Source organism: Acromyrmex echinatior, chromosome 11, assembly GCF_024713525.1.
Source record: "Acromyrmex echinatior isolate Ae372 chromosome 11, ASM2471352v2, whole genome shotgun sequence".
In the NCBI taxonomy this organism is placed as follows: domain Eukaryota; kingdom Metazoa; phylum Arthropoda; class Insecta; order Hymenoptera; family Formicidae; genus Acromyrmex; species Acromyrmex echinatior.
In genome coordinates, this window is record NC_141862.1 from 13,438,370 (window position 1) to 13,461,850 (window position 23,481).

Sequence of the window (23,481 nt, forward strand, 5' to 3'; positions counted from 1 at the left end):
AAAAAATAAAAATCTTTCTTGCAGATACTTTAAATGGACTCGATTTTTTCATATCATTAACTTTTCAGCATGAATATAAAGTTTCATATGATATTATTCTAAAAAAAAAATCTTGTAATTAATTATCTCTTACAAACAATTCTCTATGCCGATTATATCAAAAAATGATCCCGTATTGCGAGCGAAAAAGATAAAAGAAAGCATATCACTTTCAAAATTCATGTAAATGAATGCCGCTCTCATATAAATATTTTCGATTAAGGATGTTGGATAGACGTATGTAGCACATATATTAATATTTATATTAAACAGTAAACGTATGAAGATTGTGTTCAACATTTTGTTTTTATTAAACAATGTTTTTATAGTTTATTAATTTTATTTATTGTTTTTATTGTCGTGAACTAATATTTAAAAAATAATAAGAAAAATCTCTAAATAATTTTGTATAAATATTTTAAGTATTCAAAATAACTTATACAAAATTTTATTATGATTCGCTAACTAGTTACAAATATTTAGAACAAATAAATATTTTGTTTATTTACTGGATAACTTCATGTAACTTGTAAACTTTACATAAAGTACTCATATTAAAAAAATTGAGATTTTTGTCATTTATTTTATAATATAAATACATTTCCATATTTTTCTATTAGAATAAAATGATTAAAAAAATATTACTTTTTATGATTTATGATTCAAATAGTAAACCGTCACTAAAAAAATTTATTGTATTACTTTTAAATAAAACGATTTAAAATAATCTGCAATTTTTCATAATTTTTTTATTTATTTCAAAATAACTATCAAACATTCTTAATTTGAACAATTCGATGGCGTTCTTGTACTATCATTATAATTTTTTATACATTGTCATTGACTTGTTTATCTTTAATTTCGGTTACGACCACGACGGAATCTCAGTTCGTGAATAAGCAGGACGTCGATATCAAAGCAACTTCCTCGACGAGTGATATCTCGACTTTGCAATCATCTCCGACGTGCTAGCCCACACGTATTCCCAATTCTCTTAGTTACAAAGTTGTAGTCGGCCGCTGAACGTCCTATCAAAATGTAAATGCAAGTTCTTCGACATTTGTTTTTTTCTGTAATGGCCTCGGTGAAGTGTTAAAATAAATGCTGTCCGATTGTTTTCGCGTAACCACCGATACGAGGAAGTTAAAGATACATCCTCGTCGCAAAAATATTAATTGTAATGCGCGAAACCGCTCTTCTCAGTCGAAGTATCGGTCTTTGACGAATGTGATGTAATTATCATCGCGTAAAATATGAAGTATTATATCAACATATTTTTGCGCTCGGTGTGAAGGGGAATGTATAATATACCGTTCGTTATTCACGTGCAACTTAATTGGTAGCTTGTTAAGTAGCTATTTTCACCTCCGCGTTTGCAACAGCATTCTGGAGTAACTTGTCGAGTAGCTATTTTTATGATACTTTTTATTTTTATTTCCGATATTTTGGATTAAAATGGGGCACGATTAAATATATGTTATCGCATAGTACTTATCAGAATTTGTTGAATGACAATATATGTGGCGCGTTCAATGAAGCGCGATAATTCCCAGGAATATAATTGAAATCAATTAGTTCGAAACAGTAATAAAACGCATCGCGGTAGTGCGCTATTCCTTGCCGAAAAGTCGATAATTTTCCTTCTCCCTTTCTCTCTCTTTCTCTCTCCCTCTTTTCTCTTTGCGCCGCGGTGCGAGATATTCTTTGTTCGATAAATCAACGTCGATTTCATCCCTACGTGAGCATCAATTACAAGACTCTTCTCGAGACATTAATTTATTATCGCGGAGAAACGTAATCTCACGGGCGATTGATACACTCGTCGCTGAGGCGAGTAACACAAAAACAATCGCCGGTTCATCGCTAATAAATAAAAAGGGAAAAAAAAGGAGGAGGAGGAGAAAGAGTGTACGTTCAAGCAGCTTTTGGCAGCAATACGAAGGTACGTATGACGTCTCGCGAAACGTGTAATTTATTATCAAGAATACAAGATGTCCCAGATTCTGAATCGTATTTCTTTTCAACTACGGATTGTTTAATCATTTTCAAACTGATTTCACCTTACGAGCACATTGAGACATAGAAATCATTTTTTAATTATAAGTGATTTAAAACAATATAACTTCAAATGTATTTTACTTCGATAAAATTTTGATTTTATGAATAACTGATACATCTAACACAAAAAATTAAGAAATACATAAAATAAAACTAAATTTACAATCGGGAAAAACTAATTGAAAATTATTTAAAAAATAAGTAGTTAAAAAAAAGTTAATACAGACATTGAAAGAAAAATATTTGTCATAATAATTTCATAGTAAAATAATTATGATTAGGAGCTCAATTTTTATGGATATTACTGCTATAATATTAATAGTAAGTATAATTTGCTGAAATATAAGATCATTATACTATAAATTATGATAATCTCAATTAGTAGAATATAGTAAAATATCATATAAGTAACACAGATCGACAAAATTTAGAGGGGGTCTTGTGAACTTTGAAAGATTTTTCCATAGGATTTTGATACGCTGAAAAGGACTACGTTGTCCATTTTTTAAATAATCGCAAAAACAGTTTTTTTCCAGAAGTAATTTTTTCCGGCTAAACAAAAAATGATATCGAGGTTTGTTTTGCGACATTTAACTCAGAAATGTTCCAACAATACTAAAAATATTTTTTTGATACTTATAAAAATGTTTTATGCAAACCGCAAACAAAAAATTTTGGAAAAATTGTAAAAAATCGGAATAAAATTGACAAATTTAAAATATAAAACCAAATAATTCGAAAGAAAAAAATATCTGACAAATTATACTTATTAGTTGTATGTTTCTAGTTTAAATCTTTTTTTGAAAAACTAATTTCCAACCATTTGTTCAGAAGTTATTGAATTTAAAGCACCAAAGCAGCTCGCGCGTCACCTACGTGCGCGACATTCTGTCGAGACACATAGCCATCGAAGGGCATGTTGTGTAGGATTAATCTTTTTTGATCACTGATTTCAAATCTGAAGTAAAAAAACGCGCAATTTAAAATGGCGGATTCAATATAGAGGACAAGAATTTGAAAAAATTCGTACATGAAAACCGATATCTGGTGTTTTCGTAAGTCTCTGATTACTACCGTAATCACCTGATTACAATTGTTGAATTGAAAATAGATCCAGACAATAATAGATTACATAACCGGACCGTCTACATTTTTATAATCAACATTTGTTTTTACTATTTAAATTGATGTGTCACACTCACTCTGATTAGAGGCGTGAAGAATTGGGAACAGATTTCTCGCATCGAAGGCATCCTCGGCGCATACGCATGTACGCACGCACGAAACCCAAGAAGAAAAGCGCAGTTATCGGCCCGAGGGTGCGATGGATGCGCTTAACGTTGCGTTGATGCATGCCGCGAAGCGTCGTACATTATTTACAGCGTGTTGTCGCCCGGCGGGCCATCTGTAATGGCTGTTTTATGCTCCATTAAGATTACGACCGGTGCTCCTCGTCGTGGATACACCGTAGATTAGACGGTCCGACAATCGAACTGATTTATTCCTCGAATATTCGGGGAATATTACTAGACTCCTGCATTTCGTTACCGAGTTAGCGTGACGATGACGTCCGCATTGGAAATTGAAGATTGTGAACTCCACGTGAACTGTCATCGCTATAGAATGATGATTGGTCCCGTGAGATATACAATACATATTGCCCATTTGAGAGCTTGTAAAAACTACGGTTCGATAGGCCAGGTTATCAAAAAAAATATATAAGAGAAGACATATCGATATTTAAAAAAAAATTGGTTAATTTGTATAGCTCTTAAAAAATACGAAAATAGTCTAAATTTTTCCCGTACGTAAAAGTATTCTATTGACGTCAAATAGTTAGAATTATTGTTCATCATTTTCTGTAAAATGTGACACTGTAATAAGCGTGATCGAGATTTTAATTTCCCAAATGAGATGACACGTGCACAACAGCGTTTCGTGCTGGTCATGACGCAGGATCTAAAATGCGTCTCTCGCAAGATAAATACGTGTGTTATCACTGAACGAATAAATTTCACGCAAAATGGACTATTACCAATCATTGGTTGATACATTAATTATAATAAATATATACGTTAAGAAGCATGTAATGTTACTTTAAGAGAGTATATTCATACATGAAAGTAAAATCCATTAAAATTCGGAAAGATTTAATAAATTTCAAAAAATATAATATGTTTGATACAATTTTCGAATAATTAACTCGAATAGAAGAGTACTTATATCCGATATTCACAAAAAGTAGTATTAAAAATATATTTTAAGTTAAAACTTGGTAATTTTAGAAGTTAGAAGTTAAGAACTTGGTAATTTTGTAATACACGACAATCTTAATTAGATCAAATACATGAGAATTAACTTGACGAATTAATTGATTGACATTGGCTCAACTCTTGCTAGAAAATCGGTTATTTTATGTTCTTTATACGTTTTACGTTTATTTATATAACTTTGTAACTTCATTATTTTATTTATTTAATTATTTTACATACTCTGAAGATAGCCATATCTTGGCCGAAACGTTTATGTTTATTTATGTCAACTTGAGAAATTTTTAAATAGATATATGACTCTCACTAACGGTATCCAGCGTGTGGCTTTTTTGCTCTTTATTTATATATTATATATTTAAGTCACGTTTGACAAATTTAATTTATTTTAAGTTAGTTTCAATCCAATGTTCAGAAAGAACCAAATCGAACTGCCTGACAAGAACCTGCGATGCGATATACGGCAGCCGATGAAAATTGATATCTGATATATAGCGTACGGGTACTGAAAGGGTTAAAGCTGCGCACGTGAGTTATGAAAGCGCGATGTTCGCGGAATATTACGTAGCGTATACGAACGTCAATGTGAGATATCGTTCCTCTGGACACAATAAAACACGAAATCAATCCGATATCCGTGTGTGCCAGCGGATTAGGTGTCGATATAATTGCGGTATCTCTACCGAGATATCTCCATTTCTTTTTTATTAAAATCTTTATTTAATCGTGTTTCTTATGCACCTCCTGTACTTTAATGAATCCTTATGTATCATCATGTTATGTTACTTATTATTTATATATGTGTTATTATTTTGTATTATAAACGTATATATAGTGTATCTATTTTTCACTTTTTATTTGAAATCTAATATTCTTCAAAATTCTATTAATGTGTTTACTTCTAAAAATCAAAGTAAAAAAAGCTGTTTAAAAAAAGCTTCTTAAAAATAATTCTTAAAATATCTTAATATTTCAGGTGCACTTTATTAAATGCACCTCTTTGGTTCTTATACAATTTTCCGTAAAGATGCTTTAAAATTATGTATATAACGTAGTAACGTATAACTTTCAAGGAAGCTCCTCTTTCAAAGAAGAATAATTTTATTTTCTCGCGCACTTTTCCTCTTTTTCCGTGGTTTCATTCTCGAAACGGATACAAGTGCAACGGATTCGAGCACTCGCGAAGATATATCGGATCGCTCGCGGTCGCCAGATAATAAAATGAATCCGCCAGATAAACGTGCGGCCGATGGATCACTGTGTCGTCACCGAGCCGTGGTCTGTTTTTCATAACGCACCACGTAAAGCACGATAACTATACCTTTTAGCGCCGCTTCCCCAATCTAAAACCGAATATCTACGTCAACAGACACCGAATTCTCGTGGAAATAAAAAAGCGGCAGAGATAACACATTCAATATTTCATCTTTTATAAAAGGCGCAGCATTGTTCATTTTGTATACACAATAATGTTATTACATAAGAAACAAACATTTTTAGCCAATCAGATGCAAGAACTCACTGAGCGGTACTACAATGCTAATACAACGGTTTAGAATCATAACTATGAAAAGTTACCTCTGACACTGCTGATCGCATAATCTCAAAATTGGCATAAGGATAGCGTCAGAGCGTTTATCATCTCTTTGCAGTAAGAAGACGCTGCAATATGCATGATATTTAATTCCCAAAACTCTTTGCAATGTATTTAATATTTCAGACGGGGTGTTGTCTTACGTATATCTTACATATCATCGGCTCTTAGCACGTCAGAAGAGTACATTCAACAATATAGAGATTGCGAGATAATATACCTCTGACATAAATAATAATTCAAATTTGAGTCGATTGTTACAAACTGCGTTAATGGTTGCAGATAAAGTTTGCCAGTTTGTTGTCATTGTTAATAATATTTACACGACACTTTCGGCATAAACCATTTTATATAATTTAATTTAATATTGTATCCGCAATTTATAATTAAAAAAAAAGAAAAGAATACTTTGCCTTTTATTTAAATTTCTGCGCTTATCAATTTTTATAGAATGATGTATTAAAATAGGGAATAGTGGCCGATTGTCAAATGGAATTAATTGTCGAAAAGCTTATAACTCAATCAATATAAGGCAAAGTATTTTTTTCTTTTTTTTTATTATAAATTGTGGATACAATATTAAATTAAATTATATAAAATGGTTTATGCCGAAAGTGTCGTGTAAATATTATTAACAATGACTTTTTTTTAAAAAAATAAAGTTAGTGAATAAATTTTTCTCACCTATTTTGTTTTTCAATTCGTTTTTGATATTATTAATCGCGATTTTCTATAATAGTAGAAAATGATATGTCTTAAATAATTTTTACTGTAAATTAATTAATCATTGTTGTATTTAATATATATTATATATTTAACAAAGTTTATAAATACAATCTCTTATCAAAAATAGCCATACGAGATAGATTGACCCAAAATGAGCCGGGATCAGGTGACAGTCAATTTTAATCTCTTTAAATCAACATGTTTTTAGAGAATATATTTATGAATATAATATTTCATATAGACATATTTTTCATTTTTCGTATAGAAACTATAACACGAAAACAAATTATGTATTATTTATGATTAAAATAACTATTTTATATTACTATTATTTCATGAAATATAGAATTAACATAAAAACTATTTGTGTGTGTGTGTGTGTGTGTGTGTGTGTGTGTGTGTGTGTGTGTGTGTGTGTGTGTGTGTGTGTGTGTGTGTGTGTGTGTGTACGTTATATCCATATAAAATATTATTATACTATTTTGATTTTTTACTAAACTAGTTTTTTCAACAGGGATCTTTTCTTGTTAATCAGTTTAATAGTAATAATTCATATAAACGAAAAAGAAGTACCACACAAATATTTTTTTGACCGTCATGTTACTTTTAAAATTTTGACCTTTCATCACCAGCGATCTAAAAAAAAAATCCTTATACTGGATACATTCTATGTAAAATACGAAATTGTTCATTTTCACCAGTTTTGGCTGAAAACATTAATTTCAAGTACATCACTTCGATAAATTGGTTAATATCTAAAGGATAGATATGTTATATAACATATATAGTAATTAAAATCTTACATTCATTATTCTCTACAAAAACCATTATTTAAAACTGTGACAACCGGTCTCTACTATACAGAACATTATAGACAGATTATTTGCGAATTGTACAAAGATTCACATTTTCACTTTCTTTAATTACTTCACAATTGCATCAAGATTAATCGGAAACGAATCAAAAATACACCAAAAGAAACAAAGTCTAAAGAATCTTCTTATAGTCGGATGTCGGATTAATTTTACCTATATTATTTTCCGACCAAATGCGATTTTAAGCTCATCAAATGAGCAACAATACATGCAATGTTATATATCTAAGGTCAACCTCGCACTGATAAACGATCGAATGAACTCCTAATAGCGGTGGCTCTCGGGTGAGACACCTTTATCGGGTCCCGAGTTGCGTTCTAGGTCAATGCCATCAGTGAAACATAACGCGTTGCATGCGAGATCATCGGACTTGAGATTCGTTCTTTTCCTTCTCGACGGTAATATAATTAGGAAAGATTCCATCCGGTTCAATGGCTCGCAGCCAATATTACCGACAAATCGGAAAACAACCAATGTAAATTCGGATATTCTATCATAATGATACTTCTCATCAATAACACTGATCAACAAAATTTCACTTTTCTTATATGTTAAACTGATCAGTTAAGATCTCTCATAGTACTTTTTGCACTAATTTCAAATCTATCTACGAAAATGAGGAAAGCAGAATTCTTCGGGAACATGCAAAAATTAAAAAATTCCGTTTACGTATATCTGTGCTGTTTAAATATAAATAAATAATTCATAGGAAATAGCTAAATTTAATATAAATTTTCTACTTATAAAAAGCTTTAGAACAGAAAGAGAAATAATTAAGAAAAAGATTTCATACAACGATATATTAGCAAAATGTGTAAATTTTTATAAAGATATACGTCGGTTGTAAAAAATTGGTACCGTAGGATAAATTCTAATCTCATTTTCAGAATAAACATAAAAAAATACGTAAAAAAAAAATAAATCAAAATAATCCATTTAACAAAATTATTGTCGATTAGTAATGTAATCAATAATTTCGAATTATATGATATTTAACATGTAAAAAATATGATACAAATGTTTATACAAGAGAACAAAAATTTTAATTTAATTCTATGAACAATCGCTGAAAAAAATTCTACAAAAATCTACAAAAAGATTTTTATTTCTTAATATTAGTTTCTACACGAGAGGGAATTCGAATTTTGAATAATAACTTAGATAATAACAAAGACACTATGTGTCTTGTATAGATCTTAAATATTTTCGAACATGAGATATCTTGGAAACGTTTAGAAAAGATAATATCTCGGTCATGTACCTATGCATTCTAAGCTTTTGCAATGTTTAATAAATGTACGCAATAATGTAAAAACAATATAAATATCTGCATACGTGTTCCAATTCTAGTAAAAAATTCTAAAATCTTTGAAAGAATTTTTAAAAAATTTATTTTTAACTCTTTTTATTTCTATTTCGCGAAAAAACATTTATTTCTAACTTTTCTGGCTTCTTTTGCGATTCAAACTATTTCTCGTAAATAAACGAAAGTATTTCTTCAATTCAATTTCAAATCGGTTAATCTAATATGAATAAAAAAATTTTTGATTACTATTAGGAGAATGGAAATAAAAAAAAATATAATTATCGGTTATATAATTATATAACAATTTGAATGCATGAAAAATTATCCGATAGATTATAATAATGCATTATGTTCAGCTTAATTCGATATAGGGTTATAAATTAAACATTGATTTTTACGCAAGAAAAAATTCGAATCTTGATAAATATGGGATGTTTTGAATGATTGGAAGCATTCGAGAAAAACGATGTCTCGTTCGTACATAGAAAAATTAAATTATTAATCTGATTTTCAATGTCTGCACTTGCTTATAAAGTTTTACCATGTCACATTGCGGGTATACACATTGCGAGTAAAATGGATCATAGATTTCATAATCTCAAAGCTGCTTGCATTGTTTCCATTTGTAACGAATCTTATCATAAATAGCATCCTAAATTCCAAGAATTTTCTAGGAATTTTTTTAAATACATTAAATTTCAAGATTATTCTATAGGGTTCAATGAACCCTATGAACTTCCCTGAGGTCACTGAATCCCTTATAACAAATATAACAATGGTTCAACAGAGACAACAACTTTGCAATTGTCATAAGATTGATTTAATAAAATTGATTTGTATATCCAATTGATTTAGATCCAGTGAGAGACTAAGGGCAAGATCAATTATATTGAAGAATTTTATAACAGTTGTAAAGATATTTTTTCTGCTAAGCGTGCAGCTAATATACATTTCAAAATCCACATGTAGTTTCTAAACATTTTTGCAAATTTTTACAGCAACAACTTATAATCTAAGCAAAGCCGTCCGACTGTTGAAAATTTTTTTAATATGCTTAGCGTTATAATATTCCGAGATATTTCTGTCCATGTACATGCGACTGATCGGAAAGAATCCAGCAGTCTGCTCTCTTCAAATTATATCATAAATCGAAATTGTCAATGTATTTATAGCAGCCACGTGCACGACAGTGCGAAAGCATCCTCGAGATATCCTCGAAGACAAGAGAAAGAAAGAGAGAGAGAGAGGGTGTCTTCTCTCTTTCCCTCTTTCCCCAATCTGTGTGGCAGTGAACGCGATTCGTTTGGTGAAATCAACTCTGATAGCCAGCATCGCGATTATCCGGCGCGCTGCCGATTAATTTGCATCTCGAGGGACCGTAAATAAGCGGGCTAACTGCCCGATCGGGAGGGAGGAAATCAAGTTCGATGTGTATCGATTGTATCGAGTCGCGAGCCAATTTCAACAACCGAGTTTCATAAGACTCAAGTGATGATCGCAAAAACGATTGCTTAGTTTATTATAAAAAGAATTATTTTTTTTAATTCCTATAAGTAACTATAAGTAGCTGTCACAGGATTTGAAAACTTGACAAGAGAAATCAAATCGAGTAATATCAAAATCTGAGAATCTGGAAAACATTAACTTTTCTTAATCAATAGTACTAATCATCATCATTACTGATTATTTAAATATGATGTGAAGTTGTTATAAAGAGCTTTAAAATAGATCAAGTTTTCCTATGTAATATTTCCTGAATATTTTTAATTATTGTAACTGTCCCTTTTCTCAAACTTCTGAAGAATTTGTTGTTATATCTGTCCTTCTAGAACTATATTTTGGTGCTCTTATCTATTTTGACATTTTATCTTCTGTCAGATAGAAATCTTTCAACATGATTTATGGTCTTTTGACCTTAAACTTAAACAAAAATTTTTCAAATAACTGTAAAGGAAATTCGCGGTTGTTGTGAAATACTTAATCCCATCCCTAATGCGGACCAGAAGGGGGTTATAAAATAACGACGAATTGCCGTTGAGAATGGTGGTGCCGGTGTTCTTTCTCGATGTTCTGGGACGAGCTGGCGACGCGACGTGTACGATCGCAAGGTCCCTGGGGATCGACACGGTGACGGCGCTGGGTGGCACAAGCCAGCATCCTTATCTCAAACTGGAGACCCATACGCCACACACTCTCTCGTCATACGGTCTCGTCGACGTCCTCTTGCCTGGAGGATTCCACCAGACTACCAGTTGCAGTATTGACACGACTACCGATCGGTCGTGACGAGTGGATCGGTGTTTTCGATTCCATGTCTCTTCTCTTTCGCAACATTCGGACGCGCGCGAAATTTTGAAGGTGTATCTTGCACTCTACGACGTTTTGTTACCAGTTTTTATCGTAGTTCTGTATTTTAAAGACCTCAAAGTCTCTTGAACATGAAAAGAAAAATTGCAGACGTGGCATCGTACATTTCTTAGAATACTCATAATTACGCTCGCTATTACATCTCAATTTTAAAGAGACAAATCGCATAAGATTGTGATTATAATCTAATACAAGCGGTTCTTAGTCTTCTTATTGTGCTAAATATACCGCAAATAAAAATCTATCTTTGTTAGATTCACGTGAATAATGATGCGGATCAATAAATAGAATCTTATATTGATATTGGGAAACACGATTGACAATTGAGTCAATCTTAGGAGCAATCATGTAAACGTCAGGAATTATTCTGAAAGTCTTTGTTGCGTATAATCGTCAACTTGTATGAAAAGCACGTTTTTTGAGATCAGCTGCAACCTAGTTTTAATTTAATTTCTCGGTATCATGATCGAGGAAGCTACGACGTTCGATGTGAGTACACAACACAACGTAATGTATTTAATTGCATAACTATGCGACGTGTACTTTACGTTTAACAATATCATACTGCATGCATATGGAAAGAATGATTTTGTTAAAATATCTAAAAATTTAGGTAGATACAAATCTGAAAATATAATTTTATTGGACCATCAAAATAATTACACAGAACGCTCAAACATAATGAACAATGCTGCAAAGTTTACAGTTTAGCAATCAGCTTCAGCTTCTTACAAAATTATTTTGATAGCTTCATAAAATTGCTTTCAGATCTATATCTAGCTAAATTTTTAAATATTTTGACACAACCGTTTTTTACGTTATCTACTTTGTTGCATCAATTAAATTCTACAATTTGTTTAAGAACGGGATAAAACTGGGATAAACTTACTAGAATAAACCTGAGATAAACGGGATAAATACTTATCAAAACTGTCGTTAATGTGTGTTGATTCACGTGTCAATATTTATAAATTTAGAAAACAATTAAAAAAATATATATATATATCTACAGATGACGGACGAGCAACTGTTCTCCGCCCTTGGCTTCACAACGGACACCAACATCGAGAGACAGCTATTTTCCCCGACCAAGACGAATCTACCTAGCGATTACGAAATCTCGAGTACACTCAGCGACGACTTCGGAATATTCGACAATCAATTAAACATAATAAATCCGACAGATTGCTATACTGACTTAACTTGTTCTCCGCAATCATCTTGGAACGATTGGTCGACTACCAATACTCCTACATTGTCAGGTACACCCTTTTTATAAACAAATTATATATATATATATATATATATATATATATATATAATATATAAAACTAGACTGCAACTAAGTTCAACATAATGCAACGTTATTCTCATTTATTGTGAGATCTGCTTAGACTTTCATTAGAAAAAAATTCTAGATTTTATGTTCCGAGAATCTTCTAATACAAACAAACTTTTCTTAAAATGTATGCTTAATAATCACAGGTTATTTTAGCGAATTGGGTGAATTGGATTCAGAGCTGGACTGGTGTCTAGAGAAGAGCTGGGACTTCGGTCTTCCGGAAAGAACACCATTGTGCACTGCAGGATGCGAAGGATTTTTGCATCTACCGCCTCTATCGAATCCGCAACAGATGCCGCAATATGAGGAACCATTACTAGTACTCGGCATCGATTTACGAGCATTGGAGAACACATTAGGAACAAATACGATAGGTACAGGATGTACATTTTAAGACCAAAATAACGTTAGCATTCAAGTGATGAGGATTTTTCGATTGCGACATGAAAAGAAGAGAATAATGAGACAATATTGTTTAAAATATTAAGATTATACTAATTAAATTATTATCTTAATAATTATACATGAAGACAATTAAAATCTTAATTGCAGATTATAACAACAACCAGTTAAACAACAATCTCCTAATCTCATCAGCAGCTACTGCCGCTTTAGCAACCCACGATTATACTAATCGTAGTTTAGCAAATGCGTCCGAAGATCGATGCTTCCCATGTACTTATCAAGGATGTCTAAAAGTAATCTTGAGACTTTACGAGATTTATTTGTCAGCTATATTATTAGTTAATTCATATTTAATATACGGAAAGAACAATTCTGCTGAAGTATCTAAAAATTTAATTAGCTAAAGATCTGAAAATAATTTTGTTTCGACCACCAAAAGAATTATGCAGAACGTTGTTCAACAAACTAATTGTTGGAATGTTAAAACTTTTTACAGCATTGTCATCAATGCTTAAGTGTTTTATATAATTATTTTAATGACTTAACAAAATTATTTTCAGCAAAACCATTCTTTCCGTGTAATCTTTTAAAAAATAAAAATTACAATCTGTGACTAAAATCATCTTTATATCATAATCGAGTTTTTCTGAAAGATTAATGAATTTTAGATTGACTCTCTCTTAAGAAGAGCTCTCTTAAAAATTGAGTCCTAGTTAAAATATAATATTTATTTCTTTTCATTTTAGGTATACGCCAAAGCATCTCATTTGAAAGCTCATTTACGTCGACATACTGGCGAGAAACCGTTCGCGTGCACTTGGACCGGTTGCGTATGGCGTTTCAGTCGATCGGATGAGCTGGCGAGGCACCGACGATCGCATTCGGGCATTAAACCGTACTCGTGCGAGATTTGCTTGAAAAAATTTGCACGAAGCGATCATCTGGCCAAGCACCGTAAAGTGCACCGGAAAAATGCCTACCCATTGTTTCACGGGGCTAGAGGACTACGTAGCGGCAAGATAAATGTTTTACCATCAGAAATCTAAGACTCCTCTCGTCTTTTAAAATTACTTTTTAATTAAGAAAGCAAACCAAAGTTTATCACTAGGACACGAAACATCTACGACATAATTTTTACATAATCGACAAATAAAATACTTAAACTGATCTATATAAAGATAACAAGATAATTTCTGCCAATTTAATGATGTAGATTAGTTTTTTTTATATTTTCGGCGGCTAATTTTCCTTGAAGTTATAATACACTTATTTGTATTCTCTATTAAAGAATCACTAGTATTAATTCTAATGAAATAGTATCATAAATTAGTTAAGATAATCAAGAGATTATATAATTAAGATAACGCCAGAAATTTTTTTCGAATACCAGAAAGCAAAATTAGTGTAATAAACCGAAATTACATGAGATTCACTCAACCTAGTATTAGTGCGACTAGTCTTTATTGGCGGCAGTTAACATTGATAAAAAATTGTTATCAACGTCGTATAGAATAAAATTACGGAAAAAATGCATCATTTTATATCTTATTTTTCGTATGTTTCACATCATTTAAAATGTTCTTTATAAAAATTAACAATTAAAATTGTTAATACAATCGTAATTATCGAAGATATTTGTGTACGAATACTGTCTATTTTAATATTCAATAATTAACATTTCGAAATAAATAATTGCATTAAAGAACATTTGTAGAAATCATATTATTATTAATTCTTACCTTGTCTTTTGCAAATGGCCGCCGAGAATTTATGATGCTACTTCGTTTTCGCCATGTACCCCAATAAGGAGGACGACGATTTTCGTTGAATTGCAGTAATTTCGGCCGGTGCTTTTCCAAGTTATGCGTGTTCGTTATAATGTTGGAACTGCCGTCATTGTCATCATCTGCATAATCAATTAAATTCATTAAAATATTTTACAAATTGTATTAAGAAATTGTATTAATTATATATCATAAACGTGATTTTTACCTAGTAGAATAATTTCATCTTCTTTTGTTTCCAACGGCCACGTTTTGGAGGAAGTACGTGGCACTATTCTTCCTTTTTTAATATCTTCGAGATATAATTCAATTTTATCTAAATCTACGTTACACTTATTATCAAACAATAATTTATCATGTTCAGTCAACTTCCTTCGACAAATCGGTGCGATTCTCATGTCGGCCTTTATTTCAAAAGGCATAAAATTTTTCACTCCAATAACACTTTCTTCCTCCACTGATTTAACCTCCTGTTTTTTAGAAACAAAAAAGCTCGCAAAATTCGAGGCAGCTTTCTGTTTCTTGCGTTCGGCTTCCAGTCGTTCCTCTTCTTTCCTTTTTTTCTCTTCTTCTCGCTTTTTCCGTTCTTCTTCTTTCGCTTCCTTTTCTTTTTGTTTTTGTCTAGAAATAAATGATTTTTTAATATAAAGGAAAGTGTACAACACAAAATGCATAGTAAAGTATTATACAATTGTTCTTACTCGATCTCCATTTGTTTTTTAAGTTCTTTTAATTCTTTTTCCTTTTTCTTTTGTTCTTTTTCAATTCTCTCTTTTTCTTCTTTTTCTCTCTGCTTCTCTTCTTTCTCCATTCGCCGATTTGCTTTTTCCTTCTCCCGTCTTTTTTCTTTTTCCTAGTATATAAGAAATATAAATGAATTGATATGCATATGTACAATACAATCTCATCAATTTAAAAATGAACAATATTATTTTATAAGTGAACAAAAATAAAATGTACATCTCTTCTATTTACATACCATTTTTAATTTCTGCTTCTCTTCCTTTCTTTTGATAATTTCTTGTCTCTTTTGCAATTGTTTTGGTGTTAATTTTTTAATTTTATTCTTCTTAATATCTTTATCAGTTTTTGGAGTAACAGGAGATGCAAGTTTGTCAGTTTCTTTATTTCTATTCGATATTGATGTATCTAACTCGCTCGAAGCCTCGTTATCCGAAGATAAAATAGTAATATCACAGTTCGTTTTCTGAAGAGAAAAATCTGTATCCTTATTAACAATACTATCATCTATTTCACTTAGTTGAGACGTATCTAATTCAGATCGAATACATTGTGAGTTTAAGCTTTCATTCATACAGACTTCATTTGATTCCTTATGTACAGATATATTTTGACAGTCTTTCTTATCTTTTAATTCAAGTAAATTATTATCATGATTACTATCTTTTTGTTCAGGTAAATTATCGACATGGTCACTTTTTTCAATCTCCTTGTCTGTTTTTTTTAGAAACTTAGTTAAGGCACCAGGTTTTTGTTGAGATTTATCCAGTTTCTTATTTTTTCCTGGGGTGCTTCTTTTCGATGTACTATCGATTTTCCTGGTATCTTGCTGATCACTTTGCTCGAGATCTTCCTTTTCTTCATCTAATATTATTTCAATATCATTGCTAACATTAAGCTTTTTCTCGCTTGCATCTTCTCTTTTCTTCTCAGGTACTTTTCTGACCGAATTCTCTGTTGCTGCAAGTTTTAACACTTTAGAGCTCTTAGATCCTACCAAAGGCGACTTTATTTTCCTCTTCTTCGTGTTAGACTCATTATCTGTACTGTTTGGTGATTTAGAGGAACTAAATATTTGAAATGGTAGTTGTGCTAAAATAATGAAATAATTGTATAACTAATAAATATTTGGACTATGTAAACATAAATATTACAACATATACACCATAGGTTTGTTTGCATTGCTTAAATTCCCAAAAAATTTTTTACACTCAATAAATATATTATATATTTAGATACTTAAAACATGAAAAATATATATTGAAAAGAGAGAATGCAAAGATGCAGAATGCAAAAAATACAAGCAACACAAACAAATTTATTTAAATGTATGCAATATATTTACAAAAAAATCAAATTACCTTGTCTCATTTTCTTTTTTTTCTTTGGTGTTACTTCTTGTATCATACAATCACTGTCTTCCATTGAACCGTCCATACTTTTTATTTGTTAAATCTGGTACATATAGGATGCTTTCTATTTAGTGACACAAATCGATACATTCATCATTCTATCTTTCTTGATATTTAATGAGTAAAGCCTGGTCTACAGTGTGTTCTTTGTTTCCTGTTTCTTGCTTTTTACCTCATAACCTTGCCTTTTTCCTTCTTGACTTATTGTATTTCTTAGTTCTTTCGAAGTTAATTTTTATCTCGAGCGATAAAAAATGAAAAACGGGATAAGAGACAAAAAGACAAAATATTAAAAAATAGGAAAAAGAAACAAGAAACAAAAGCACTTTGCAGAATAGGTTTAAAAAGTAGTAAATAGCAAGAAACAAAGAGTACATTTATTAGATTTTGCAAACAGAACGACATTCGTGTCGATTTGTCTCACTTGTCACCAAATGGAAAGTAACCACAAACTTTGGAGTTTTTTGTTTTTATAAAGAATGTTGAAGTTAACAAAAATAAGACTGCGCGTTTTCGCTAAATGGTTATTGAATTGTCATGAATTTATCTTGTTTTTAAAATATCACAATATTTTTAACATTCCTCAATTATGTTATTACTATATAAAACAATTAGAACTGTCAGTGCGAGCTTGTCGCTATAACCTAAACGAGAACAATTCGCCAAGACAATTCGGCTAATTTCGCGAAGAATATAACGTCGCATGAACAACGAAGACGTGTAGAAAAAATTATGAATTGAAAGAATGCAATTTTCACATTTCAATAAACGTCACATTAAATAACATAAATAACATACCGCCAATTTTATACCACACAGCACACTATCCTAACGAAATCCGCGGGAAAACGTGTGAAAGGAATAATTTCATCGATATCTCGATCAGTGCGGTCTGTTCTTTATTCTTGCACTAGATAAACAGGAATCACTGGAGGTGGATTGTGTATCTCGAAATTAGTGTCTCTCCAATCAGAGTTCACATTCTCGGTTTGCGATTGGTTCAACATTTTTCATCTATTCCATTTAAATGCATAATGAAAATATATTATGACCTGTATTCAGAATGCGCTTAAAACGATATTAGCGCGCTAACATGTTATAATTTATGTTACGCATGCTATAGAATTTTGAAGATAATAGCGAGTTCTGAATACAGGCCTATGTTTTTATTTGAAATGTATGATGTATGACCAAGGACTTGTAGTCGTAATATTTATGATTAGACACTATACAAATTTTTACGTTTTTTTTTTTTAATTTTAATCGCTAGCTAGGGAAGCGATTCACTTGTACACTGCAGCAATGACCCACTGTCAATCACAGTGAATTCTGCATAAGGATATTTTTTAGCGCTGTGATTGGTTTGTGCGCAATTGGCTCATGGGCAATAGAGAACCTACAAATCAGAGTGATGCCATAAGGGTATCACTTGTAATTGGTCCGCCATGTTTTAGCCATTCCCTCTAGTTCTTTAAACGCATTATTTTCTGAATTTTGAATTCATGCTCAAAAATTGTGACAAATTTAAAATGATAATAAATAAATATTGTATATAGAATAATAAAATTTTTACATATATTATTTACAAAATTTCATTTATTTTGTAATATTGCAATATTGTATTATACATTTTGTAATATTGCACGTTACTTTATACAAAACGTTATTTATTGCACATTATTTGCGCTATTAAATGCGCTAGTTTATTATCCATTCTCTGTTCCTACATTTTAGGAGCAAAATGCATCTGTAATAATATAAAAGAAATCAAAAATTCAGAAAAATATTATAAATAAAATTTTATTATAAATAATATATGTAAAAGTTTTATTATTTTATATACAATATTTATTTAATATCATTTTTTAATTTATCACAATTTTTGAGCATAAATTCAAAATTTAGAAAATAATGCGTTTAAAAAACTAGAGGCTAAAACATGGCGGACCAATCACAGTGATACCCGTATGGCGTCACTCTGATGGTAGGCTCTCTTACCCCACTCTTATTCTTATAATTATATTTACAATTTGCAATTTGAATAAAATTAGAACTATTCTAATTGTATAAGCAAACTACATTTAATTTAAAATTGTGAAGAAAATTTATATGAATAAAAATGAATCAACCTTAGAGGCCCTCCACCACCTCCGACAATTTTTAATGGCGATCCTCTTTTCTTTGTAAGTATATTTCCCCGTAAAAAAAACGAGTTACTAATAAATTTAGTCGGTTTTTGCAGATAAGTATGTTTTAAGTTTATTATTTTTTAATTTTATATCTCACTTTTTTTCTTTAATTATTTTATTATATTTCGCTAAAATCATATTGCATTATGATTATCGAAATACAATAAAATAATTAATAATTACATTGCACAGCTTTTTAATATTATCTTTTATTGTAATCCTTTAATAATACAATAATTATTTACAATACAATGTATAATAAAAAATGTTGTTCGAAATTTAATAAGAATTATATTATAGGAGCACAATTAACAAAATTTAGTAATGAGATATTATACGAAAATGTCGAAAATACATATGATAACACAAATTTTCTAAACCAATGTTTAATGAAATATTGATAAATGTGGAATGAAAATACTAACAACAATTAGATCGTACTTATTATTAATTATTAACTTGCGATTATATTATAAAACTTATTAATATCGTGATAAAAAGTCATTAATACATTTACGACAAGACTTTCGTCGCATTTAAGATAATTATCCCGATAATTTGATCAAGGTCCCTCCACGTTGTGAAGGTTAGTATCCGATATAAAGAAGAAAAAAATCTTTATAGAAAAGCGAACTTGATGTATTTTGATTCCACGTCAAATTCATAAGATCCATTCGCAAAAAAAATTAAGCAATCCGTCAAACACCAGCGGTCTTACTACAGAAAGATGTGAATTCGAAATCTTTCAGACTAATTTTGATAGTATCTTAATTACATTTTTATTGCATTTTTAATATAATATCAAAATTTGCGAGGAAATTATATGTTCTACCACACATTACTACAAATACTACAAATCATCTCTTATTAAAAATAAAAACATAAAATGATTTCCTTATGGAATGGTGATTACGAAGGAATATATTTAATAGTAATAAAATACATGCATTATTGTAATTTTTTATATGTATGAATACAAAAGTATCTCGGGTACCAACTGTTCGAGATAAATCGAACTTGATAATAACGAGATTTTAAAGAACTAAGTATGCTTTCTGAAAAATTTGTTATTATATATAAAATTTAACAATCTTTTTTTTTCTGCATTTTCCCAAAATTTTAATTATTAATACCTCGCTAATATAAAGGTATCCATTCGACTTATCTCGAATTTTTTGTATCCACACATTTTTAATTAAATTCATGTAAATCACGATATCATTGATAAAAGAACATAAGGTATTTTGAAAAAAAATTATCTAAATCGACAAAAATCAAAACTTGTTAAATATAATCTCGTAATATATCTGCATGTATTTTATCATAGATAAGTGTATAATATACATATAAATTAATAATTAACAATATTCTGGAATGGCGGGATGTCTCCAATACCTAAAAATGATTTTAAAATAACAGTTAAAAAATTAAATGTATACATTCGTAATCATATTTTTTTGTTAGAGCAATCATCGAAAAATAATCAAATTATTTGCATAAAGCTTAAATTTATTTACTTAACAATTTAGATTAAAAAAAATAATCATTATATGTATATCCATACATTAATTATATAATATTAAATTCGTATTGTTATTAAGATATAATACTATTACTAACATTATTATTACTAGTGGGAGAACATTTAATAAAACAAAAAAAGCGACGAAAATTGTATGTTAAAGTATACTACTAAATTAATTTCGTAACTTGATTTTAAAATATATAGCATATAATTGTCTGACTTATTGACAAAATTATTATTTCCAGTGCAAGACGAGAAAACTCGGGATTAATTCCGATTCTGTACAAGAATTTCCAACAAGATACCAAACTAGACTTTGCGAATGGACTTTACAGAAAGCGACGAGGAATAAGTCTTCGTATGATATTGTAAAAATAATTTCAACTTTCTATCGGTACAAATCACGCATTAACTGCATCAACATAGCATCCACTTGACGCGAGGAACAGCGATGAGGCTTCCGTACATAATAAATTAATCATTAATATTTGTAATGTTAAAAATATAAATGTAAAAAACAAACAAGAAGTTAATATTTAACCTATATTACCTCAGTCAAAGCTCGAATCTTTACTGACTCATTTAATAAATTAAATAGACGAAAAATTGCCAATTATTTTAAACATCAAATTTTTAATTAAAAGTCACTTAAAATTATTAATGACTTTTTCATATTTACAATAAAATTCAAATTAAAAAAAATTTTTTTAATTAAACATCTATCAAATTCGTTAAATTAATAAACAATTTTTGTTATCATATGGTTCGTCGATTTCGTGTAATTTACATCAATAAAGCAACAATAAATTTGATTTACTACGACAAGATAAATGCTATCTGTATGGAATAGATATATTTAATATGAATATATAAACATTCCAATAAATGTATAATTTAAATTAGTAACTATTGCGGAAATTACAAAAATAAACATGATGGCATTTACCTGGACATAGTTCACATAAATTTTATATTACGTATGTAATATTATTATACATACATTTATTTATGATAAAATTAATTACAATATTAATGCGTATACATACTTTGTATATGTATAGAATTTTATAAGATATTAAGTTTAATTTCAGGGGAGTTGAAAATTCAATGAAAATTAAAATTATATATAATATATAATCATATTTGACAATTGGATTGTTGACAATTAAATAAAATTTAAGATTAATTTAAAATTTTATTTAATTTTTTCTTTGCAATTATCAAGTACGTACATATGATGTCTATGTATCCTTATCTACATATTATATAATTTATTAGTTAGATTTATTATATAATATTTTTTTAATTTAATTATATTTATTTTTTAAAACAAAATTTAATTACCCGATCGCGAAATCTATTTAAGTGTCATTTTATTTATAATAATTTAATTTTTCAATTTATCTACATTTATTGTCTTTACCTATACAGTCCCTACCTATCCATATACTTGTCCTACCTATCCGTATTTTCATTTATTCGTGTCTATTCGCGTATCCTATCTCTGTTCGTATATTTCTACTTCCTACATTACTTCATTAACGTGTAACACCGCGAATATAATACGTTAATGATTGTGTTCAGCAGAGAAAGCAGCTTTGCAAATGTTGTAAAATTCTTCAACACAATTGGTTCTTGCTTTAGGTTCTTATGAATTTAAATGAATTAATGATATTAAATCAAATTTTACAATAATTGCAAAACTTGCTGAATGCAGCAGCTAATGCCTAACCATGTCCTATCGTGTACTGATAAATTCAGAGAGATTACCTAATTGCGATCGTATTAAATAAATGAGCAATAAATGATACTAATTAAAATTAAAAGACTTTTAATTTTTAAAATACAAAAAATTAATAAATAACAAAGCTAATGAGAGCCATTGCGGATAATGAAGTGCAACTAGAATTTGTAGATTAAAAAACCTACAAAACTTGCGCTTCATTATCTGCACTAGCTCTCATTAGCTCTGTTATTTGTTAGTTATTGTATTTTAAATCAACAATATAAGAACTCGCAATTTGCGAGTAAGTTGCCCTCCCGAATATTCAGAATTTGTCTTTATATATATATATATATCTTTCAAAAAATTAGATTGGTGTTACACATCAACACCCACTTCGTTCAGATCCTCGTCTTTTTTCTGGCCAATATTCTGGCTTAATATGCCAGAGATCGACAGCAAGGAGAAATATTCCTTTTTGCCCGACTAAAAGCGTAAAATTTTACGCCTTTGTATGATGCGCGAAACACGAACGCGTCGCGAAGGGGTCATCATATTAATCAAATTGATTAAATATTAATTATCAATAATAATAATTTTATTAATACATGTGTGTGAATAAATTTATTCTTTATTCGCGTCTATTCGAAACTAAAAATATAAGTATTTGACTAAAAATAAATCTAAATTTAAAAAAATCTCTATGAGGGATATTTTCAACATTTTGATTTTATAAATCTCAAATATTGTGAAATTAAATCAAATTTCTTAATATAAATTTTACACAATATAAACAACAAAACTTCAAATTAAATATAAATCGGAAATCGATTACTATAAATCCCATAAAATTTAAGGCCCATGTACGTATTCTTAACGATTCGAACGATTCGTTGCTGAATCTCATCTCAAAACATGCAGAGAGATAAGAAATTCAGATAAATGATGTAAGATCCAAAAGGGAGATAATTTTCCCTTACATTTACATTGATAAATATCGTGTATCGTTTATGTTTTAAATTAATACAATCATTTTCTGCATAATTTATTATTTCAAAATTAAGTATTTTAAAAGATGCAAAATTCCGAACGCGATTTTTTAAAATAATTATAAGATAAAATTCT

The 23,481-nt window shown here is 29.8% G+C and overlaps 3 protein-coding genes across 10 annotated transcripts in view; 1 reads left to right on the forward strand and 2 right to left on the reverse strand.

The window, feature by feature from the left end:
• The window catches only part of LOC105144231 (Chromatin assembly factor 1, p180 subunit), a 61,255-nt gene extending 42,602 nt beyond the window's left edge, over nucleotides 1-18,653 (reverse strand). Inside the window, exons 1-6 of one of the 3 annotated variants that reach the window (XM_087410903.1) lie at nucleotides 17,718-18,653; nucleotides 16,869-16,962; nucleotides 15,746-16,599; nucleotides 15,468-15,619; nucleotides 14,975-15,387; nucleotides 14,722-14,888 (exon numbers count right to left, since the gene is read on the reverse strand). In XM_087410903.1, the coding sequence (XP_087267029.1) occupies nucleotides 14,722-14,888; nucleotides 14,975-15,387; nucleotides 15,468-15,619; nucleotides 15,746-16,599; nucleotides 16,869-16,944 (1,662 nt within the window). In that variant the 5' untranslated portion in view covers nucleotides 16,945-16,962; nucleotides 17,718-18,653. Of the gene's footprint in view, nucleotides 1-14,721; nucleotides 14,889-14,974; nucleotides 15,388-15,467; nucleotides 15,620-15,745; nucleotides 16,600-16,868; nucleotides 16,984-17,717 lie in introns of those variants that run through there. The other 2 variants (XM_011052997.2, XM_087410901.1) reach the window with 2 other exon arrangements.
• The window catches only part of LOC105144233 (uncharacterized), a 242,057-nt gene that overhangs the window by 215,001 nt on the left and 3,575 nt on the right, over nucleotides 1-23,481 (reverse strand). The gene's annotated exons all lie outside the window — the stretch shown is intronic.
• LOC105144230 (Kruppel-like factor 15) lies at nucleotides 6-14,689 on the forward strand. Of its 2 annotated transcripts, none has more exons than XM_011052996.2 (5): nucleotides 6-11,724; nucleotides 12,248-12,497; nucleotides 12,721-12,951; nucleotides 13,130-13,275; nucleotides 13,729-14,689. In XM_011052996.2, exons 1-5 carry the CDS (start codon nucleotides 11,698-11,700, stop codon nucleotides 14,026-14,028), a joined length of 954 nt encoding a protein of 317 aa, XP_011051298.1. In that variant the 5' UTR covers nucleotides 6-11,697; the 3' UTR covers nucleotides 14,029-14,689. The 2 variants fall into 2 exon arrangements, with proteins under 2 accessions (XP_011051298.1, XP_087267030.1); XM_087410904.1 differs by having other exon boundaries at nucleotides 6-1,981.

What these genes read in the sequence shown, in the direction of transcription:
- LOC105144230 (XM_011052996.2), top strand. Translation starts at nt 11,698, where the DNA reads ATGATCGAGGAAGCTACGACGTTCGAT. An exon ending in AGGAAGCTACGACGTTCGAT is followed by an intron (nt 11,725 to 12,247) that starts GTGAGTACACAA and finishes ATATATCTACAG; the next exon opens with ATGACGGACGAGCAACTGTT. An exon ending in CTTATCAAGGATGTCTAAAA is followed by an intron (nt 13,276 to 13,728) that starts GTAATCTTGAGA and finishes TTTTCATTTTAG; the next exon opens with GTATACGCCAAAGCATCTCA.